This window comes from Alligator sinensis, unplaced genomic scaffold, assembly GCF_000455745.1.
Source record: "Alligator sinensis unplaced genomic scaffold, ASM45574v1 scaffold1456_1, whole genome shotgun sequence".
Lineage (NCBI taxonomy): Eukaryota > Metazoa > Chordata > Crocodylia > Alligatoridae > Alligator > Alligator sinensis.
In genome coordinates, this window is record NW_005842763.1 from 254,666 (window position 1) to 262,693 (window position 8,028).

The window sequence follows — 8,028 nt, forward strand, 5'->3', positions numbered from 1 at the left end:
CCCCCCAAAGTCACGGGTTGGGGGGGGGGGGGAAGGCCGGTGGCAGGTGGCACTGTTCCCCTGCCCTCCCCCCAGGAAGTGCACACAGCAATGGGGAGCCAATCCCACCCCCCTTCCCCCCAGACAGGCCACCCACAACTTCATCGCACTCTCTCCCAGGGCCCTGCGGGTATGCGTTCCAGTCCCAGGCCCAAAGCCCCATGAACCAGCCCAGCTGGGCAGCAGTCCCAGCCCCATCCTGCCATCCCTCCCTCCCCATGTCAGTCCCCAATCTGTCATGTTTCTATCCCCCCTCCCCCCCAATCCAACCTCCTACTTACCTGCAGGGAGGTGCTCTCCAGGCTGCTTAGCAGACATGTGCATGTGTGAGCATGCACATGGCACCCCCTGCCTGCCTCCCCCGCCTCCCCCCACCCCAAAGTGGAAAAGCTGCATGTTTCTCCACTAAAATAAAAATCAGCATTTCTCTCAGTTAAAAGGGAAAAATTCATGAAGTTTTTTTCCCCCATGGGAAACAGAAAAACTGGATCCCTGGTAATGATCTATTCTGAGAGTGTTCCAACTAATGCAGAAATGATGCACACTCCGAACCAAAGAGAAAGATTGATGGCTGCCCTTAATGTGGTTAAGCCTAAAAAGTGAATATAAGAATAAATTCCTAGAGACCTCAGCACTGCTTGAGAATCCTCCATGAAATGAAAAAATCACTTCAGATTATACATTAAGAAATTTGTACCCCACAAAAAGATCCTGAATTGTAATCCCTTCAGAGTTTCTGAGCATTCGAGCAAAGGGTGTCTCCTTGTGGCAACACAGCTAACTATGGATCTAGAAACCACATGTGCAGATTCAAGTGCCACTTAAGAGATGTATGCCCTGTAAGTTTTTCCTCTACACCAGTGGTGCTCTTATCTTCTGGCTGCAAAGGCAACGTAAGTGACATAGGGCCAATCTGCAGATCCGATTGGGCCCCATGCTGCCCAGCTTGGCTCCCTCACTACCTCCCACCACATGCCAACCCGATAAACCCCATACACGCAATTTTGTATGCAGGAACAAGCTATCCAGCCCACAAGGCTTCCCCTGGATCTGGAAATTTGACAGCAAGGCAGTGGCAGTGAGCCACTTCCCTGTGGGCTAGGGTTTGAGCACCCCTGCTCTACATCCTACACAGCAAGTCATATGGAAATGAGATAGATGTTACAGGTATCACACCTTATGAACGGATGACAATATAAGCACTCAAAGGATGTGATCCTGCATTTCATATAACCAATTCTGCTCAGTCAATCCACAGTTAACTCTTTCACAGCTGCTCTCAAATGGCTTCTAATAACATGCAAGACAATGAAGTAAGACCTCTGAAAAGAATACTATATGGGCAACAAGAAAAAAGTCATATTTAAACTCCTTATATGGCACATACTGGTCAAGATATTTAAGTCCCAGGAAAACGCACTAGTGTAGACAGGCAGATAAAATGAAGGTGGTATCAGGGTAGTTAATACCAGCATAATCTATATCAAGGACTCCAGTGCCAAGAGGTCAGCATCAGGCAATCTGAGTCACTACAGAAAACAGTTGCAATGTATGGTAATCAGAGGCACTGTTCTTAGGCTTTGCCAAATTCTTTTCTCAGATAACTGGAAGAGCTCTCTGTAGGTGTTGCAGGAGGGGGGAGAGGGAATATTAAATTAGATACCTTTACAGATTTAATATAAAAATCCTCTCTCCTTGTGACCTCTCAGGTTTTACCAATTACAGAGGATGAATATTTAGAAATAACTGTTTGAGATCCATAAGCAAAGAAGCCAGCAGCAGCACTCTGAGACCAAGCACTCAAAATCTGGCTCCAGCCATTGCAGGATACGAAGAAGGGCCTATTTACCTGTGCAGAAGAAACTTCTTCAGATGAGACTCCCAGACTCTTTGGGTTCTCTTTGACAGCTATAAATTAGACAGATATATTATGTGCCCTTCACCCAGACATCCCCTAGGCACCTAGTGTACTCATCAGTGAAGTGCACTGCTGCCTCATATTAAGGGTAAATAAGGGTAATTTTTAAACCCTGGAGAACGATGTTTAGTCATAACAACTGGTCCCGATACCCGAGCAGTCCACACAGGCCAAAAAAAAAAGGTTAAGACATTTTCTTCTAGCGGAAGCAGAAGACAGTCACCAACAAAAATGCTAGGCTCATGCAAATAACTGACTACCTTTTAAGCACTTATTTAAAACTATTTACAATACAACACAGACAATATAGCAAGCAAAAAGCTTGGACCTTGTAAATTCCAATCTGCAGCCACGTGTGTCAAGAAGATGCACAGGGACACCTGGAGTTGCCTAACCCTTTATGTTCTTGGATAAGAGGCACAGATATATTCATGGAGCAAGTGTGGCCACAATGGACACTGCTGGATAAAGTAAATTTGACCTTGAGCACACTGAACCTCTGTGCATGACAGTACAAAATATATAGACAAACATTGAGAATGAAAGTATCTATCTCCCTTTCTCCTACTCTTCTCAGTTTACTTCAGCTGTTTTTCACACCTTTTTCATGTTATGTTTTCACTACTACTTATACAATTTCTAATGAATATTAAGGCTTCTTCAGGGAAAAAGCTAAGTGAAAGTTGTTCATTCTCAGAGGAAGATAATGTTCCTACTAAACTCAGCAGCATGCTATGCAACTTAAAAGCGTACTGCATGACCACAGAACATAACACCTAAAAACCTCACTGGAGAAGAAGAAAAAAAATGTGAAAGCCCCAACTGGTTAACAAGGAACTGCAACTCAGTGTCAATTCCTCCATGCCATTTCTCCTTTCCTCCTATGCAACTTGTTCTCCCCTGGGTATATGCACCAGTTCTGACCAGAAAAATGCTGTCTACAAAGGGGATTTACAGATGAAACTCTGGTTAGAAGAGAAGGGAGGCAAAGACTTAAAAGGGACAGTAACGAAAACTAAACCCTATTTTGGTTTATTGCACCTGTTGAAACCATCTAAAGGTGGTGCTAAACTTCTAGAGACAGGAAATACATTGAGAGAATTCTGCTTACTTCCCTTGTTTGTTTGTTTTCATACTATTGGTGTTATTTGCATGAAAACAGGAAGTTTCAATGCTTTCTCTGCACCTGCAGCTTTTCCTTCACCTGAAATCTCAGTTGGTGTCTGTGGTAAAGATTATACGGGACACTAACTCAACATAGTCTTTTCCATGTTTAATTACTCTGTTCCTCTATCAAAGGTAGGTTTGTGCTATTATATAGTAAGATTTTTCTCTATAATTTATCTGATTTTACTGCGAGCCATCCTGAGCCTCTTCTGGGGCGGACAGCATATAAATCAAGCAAACAAGCAAAACAAACACAGACAACATTTTCAACTGCAGAGAGAGGATTCAGTCATGGTACTTTACTTCCCCTGCCCAAGTCACACACACTTTTTTATAACAGATGCTGTTTGGAAATATACATGCCTGTCTATATTTATATCATGCTTCTGTTCCATAGTATCTGTAACACCCAAGAAACCTCTTCATTACCAGTGTTTGCTTCCAAGTCGTATCAGTGGGGCTTTTGAAACTAAATCACTTATTCTTCTCCTGCATAAAACTTTCTCCTATTCAACCCACTAGTACAGCACAATTACCAAGGCTGTTTCTACCTTAATGTCTACTCCCTAACTAATAGGAGTCCCAGTCATTAGGGCAGCTTTGCTCAGGTCAGGGCACAGCTTTTAATTAGAGGTTTTTTTCTGCTCCTGTTTTACAAATCAAAGTAGGACTTTCCCCAGCAACTAACAATGAACCCAAGAACCTAAGCCTGAAGTTTAACCTCAAGTGACTTGGAATTAAACCAAGACCAAGCCACTGTCTTGCTATCTCAGATCCTGGTTTGCAAAGAACCATACCTGTCCAAGTCACTCAGATTATCACTCGGTGAACCCAGTCTATCAGGCAACCTCCTTCGCTCTGATGAGCCAGTGCAATACCGATCATTCCCAACAGTAATCCGCAAACTCTGCTCCAGCGAAGACTCAGAACGGAGGCTTGGAGAATGTCTCTGCAACGGGAAAGAACACAAGCCAATCAATTACAAAATTGTATGCTGTGTCACAAAAACAGCAACTGAGTCTATCCTGCTCAGCATATTAGATTTGGGGTGGGTGAATTGATAAGAAATATGCTAAAAGTACAATTATTCTATTTATTCCAACTACCACGCAGTTTAAAAAAAAAAGGGGGGGGGGGGGGGGAGAAAACTGAGCATAGCTACAGCAATCCCACATGCAACTAACATGGGCTCACTATTAAACTGAAAATACCACTAAACTGCCATTTAAAGCAGTGGAGAAGGGTGTGGGGGGAGGAAGAACAGAGAAGAGGAGAAAAGTTGCTCAAGAAATCCCAAAATTACTACTGTGATCCTTTTTGTAGGTGACAGCCAACTAAATAAACACCCTGTAGCTTCTATACATTTGTAACAGAAACAACTGGACAGATCCTTTTGCTATAAGGAGACCCACTTGTCAGTAGCACTAGTAAAACCTGAATAGCTAGGGCTCCAAAAGCAAGCCTGCTAATTAACTAAATAGGAAGAGGAGGTACTACCTAAAGGAACCCTTAGGATGGTTAATCTATACGAGCTGAACTGGACTCTGATGAAGGTTCACATTGGCAAGATCCTTTCTAAACACACAGTTTGTAATGTAGAGATGTACAAGTATGGGAAGTGAGGTATAGATGCACTTTCTTTTTTCCTCATCAGATGCTCTGCACCTGCCCTGTACAGCTTTGTAAAAAACCATTATTTTCCCCTACCTCTCCTCAAGGAGACATTATTACACCTTGATGAGCCACCTTCCCCAGACCCCACACTAAAATTACTATCCTATCTGAAGACTGGATAGGAAAATCTTCAGAAGCTTATCATCTAACCAATGGCTGAGATCACTGCTGATGGGTTGTGATGCCGCAATATCACCAAGGCTGAGCTGCACCTACCCCATGATTTTATAAAGGCATTTCCAAACTGTTGTTCTACCATCAATAGTAACAAGTTGAGTCTTTGCGTAGACCAGGTTTCTGAAAGTACTGACATTGCCAATATGCTTCCTTATTATCAAATTGTGATTCAGGCATGTAAAACAACTCCTCAGTGTAAAAATGCAGACCTGCGCTTGGGTAATATTAAATGCCCGCAAACTTCATTAATGCAATTACAGCTGTCCAGCAGGGTCTACCCTGCCCTTCCAGAATGTGGAAAGTTACTGAACTTAAACCTCTGAAAGTCAGGAAATAGAAATGTAAGGGTACATGCCAACAGACAACAGTTGACTCTGTCCCTTGGAGTTTGCAAATAACCATTGGAAATAATTCTGGAAAGAAAGTGCTGAGCATGAATAAGATGTAATGCACATGTTAGGCTAGAACCCAAATTTGTGGAACACTTATCTGCACAAATGGCAATCGCCTTCACTGTGGATCATATGGCTCTATTGAAAGTTGGACTGATAAACTAAAGCAGAATGGCAAGGGTATGTGAGAGGTGCACATCCACTTCAGCACTGAATTTTATAGGTTGTGCCTGCAGAGGCAGACAAGAGTCTCCTAGAACTGTCAGCAGCCTGGATGTACAATGATCACCAGGACTTAGTGAGGGATACATAAGACTACATCTCAGAAGGAAGGATTCCCTGAGAGGCAAAGGAGAAATGAAGATAACGGTAACTCTGGGGTGCTTCATATATTTGAGCACAGGCCAGTTGTAAGCAGCTTCTATTTAATACACTTGACCTCAATCAAAGTTTTGGTTTAGCAAAGCAGCATTAGACTTTGTTCTGCAGTGTTCATATGCTGTGCTCCCAAAGCATCCCACAGCATCTATAAAGGCAGTGTGCCAGCATGAGTGTCACTGGGATGCGGCAGCATCCTTTGAAGAGGGCAGAGTGGAGACAACATGCGGGTGATGTCTACCTAAAGTTTGTATTCCCCAGTTTTCAAATATTTAAAATTTAGCTACTTTCTACAGTCTGGAAAGATAGGAGGCACAACTGAGCAACTTTAACCCTGAAGTAATGAAGTTTTCAGTGACATATTTTTTAATAATTTCTCTGATATCCCATGTATGACAGCTCTTTTCTCCCCATTCACTACCCCTGGTCACGAGATAATGATTACTTTTGTCCACAGAATGCACTGCCTGCATGACAGTCCCTTCACATCCCCTTCACCCTCTCTCTGCGTCTGCTCTGCTTGTCCAAAACAGCCTCTCTTCCTCAGGGCTCCTCTTCAAGGAGAAGAAAGGAAGAATGGAGTCAAATACACATAAAGGGCATGAATACAATGGTTATGAAGAGAGAAGACCCCATGTGCCACTGTGAAGCTCTGACTGTTCCTTTCCATTCTGTTAATCACTGTACTGGTTCCCACACCACAAACCTTTCCTACATCACATCCACTACTATATTCCCTGCAGTCCTGACCCCTCCCCCGAATAGACCATCTCCACCTTCTTCCTTGATAATCCATGTCTGGCAAGGTTGGATGGACTATCTGGAGATGGAAAGGCTCCAAGGAGGGTATATGCAGGAAAGAACAGAAGAATGGAAAGGCCTATTCCAACTCCTGACACAGTGCATAGAAAAACAGCTCTGCCTATCCTTTATCTACAGCACAGGAGGCTCAAGGGTGTAAAATGGCCCATTCATTTTTATGAGACAATCAATCCCCTGAAGACAAATTTTACTTGGAATCACTTGGAGACCTGCCCCGTTCCTCTCTGTACAGTATTCCCAACCCCACCATCTTTAATATTTAAGTGTCTCACTCAATCAATGAAAAAACAAAGAAAGGAACTTTTAACACCCTTTAAGAAGACAGGGACCATGCAAAAAGAATCATATGGAAGAGTCTACAACCCTCTCAAAAGAGGGGCATCCAAATCTCAGCTCCTGGGAGACAGAGAGAGAAGCTGGTTAAAACAGAGGAGCAGGGAGAAGGACTCAAACTGCCTATATCCAGGCTCAAACAGGGGATGGCCAGGAACCCCCAGATCCTACAGTTCACATCTAGAGGAGCAAAAGGGAATCATTCTGTATAGCAGAGCAGTGTCCCCAAGATCCTGATATGCATGAGTAGTATGGAGTACTACTCAAACTGGGCCACTGTATATGCCCTCCTTCCCATGCCTCAGTTCCAATAATCCCCTCCAGCCTCTCACTTTAAGCCCCCCTCAAACTCCTTTCCATTACCCTCCAATTATTCCCCTCCTTCAGGTTACCCCCATTCTTCCTGCTAAACCTTCCCTATTCCTTCAATCCTCAGTTCCCAAACATCTCCCCTCCATGTGTCCATACTCATGAACTGCTCCAACTATCCGCCTTCCCTTGTTCAACACCAAAAAAGTTAAGGTATAAGAAACTGGAAACAGTAGCACCAATACACGGTGTCTATCAGCAACTCCTTGACCAAATGACCACTAAAGGAAGGGCTTGTACTCACAGCACAAGTGCAATTCACATTTTTTTTTTTTAAATACTGTATTTACTTGATTCTAAGACAAGGTTGTTTCCCCCATTTAACATGGGGGGTGGGAAGAGACAGGCTGGGGGCAGAGGTGGCAGGGGGCAGGCACAAGCAGCTTGATCTCTCCATACCACTTACCCCCTTGCACATGGGGGGAGGGGGTCAATTAAAGACAACCTTCCAATCATTAGATTCTAGAATCATCGGGGAGGTCATCTTAAATTGAGGGTCATCTTAGATTTGGGCATATTCAATAATGTGTCACACTGAGCCACATGGTCCTTCTGACAAGAATGCATCTAGAAACCTCGTACTTCAATAGAGCCCTACTCTTGCCAACAGTGCACCATTTAATCTCTTTGGCTCAGGAACTTGGCACTAGCTCAGGGATTCTCTAATTTTTTTAGATGCAAGGCATCCCTCGACAGACGAGGCACCCCTTCAAAAATGTTAGGTCTTATTTTTCACTCATTTTGCAACTATAGAAAAAC

General features: G+C 43.5%; 1 protein-coding gene across 1 annotated transcript in view; it reads right to left on the reverse strand.

The window, feature by feature from the left end:
* ZNF318 (zinc finger protein 318) overlaps window positions 1–6,541 on the reverse strand; it is a 39,923-nt gene extending 33,382 nt beyond the window's left edge. The window contains exons 1-3 of the mRNA XM_025216731.1: window positions 6,522–6,541; window positions 6,191–6,299; window positions 3,922–4,073 (exon numbers count right to left, since the gene is read on the reverse strand). Coding sequence (XP_025072516.1) covers window positions 3,922–4,073; window positions 6,191–6,299; window positions 6,522–6,541 — 281 coding nt within the window. The remainder of the gene's footprint in view (window positions 1–3,921; window positions 4,074–6,190; window positions 6,300–6,521) is intronic.
* Between the last annotated feature and the right edge of the window lie 1,487 nt (window positions 6,542–8,028).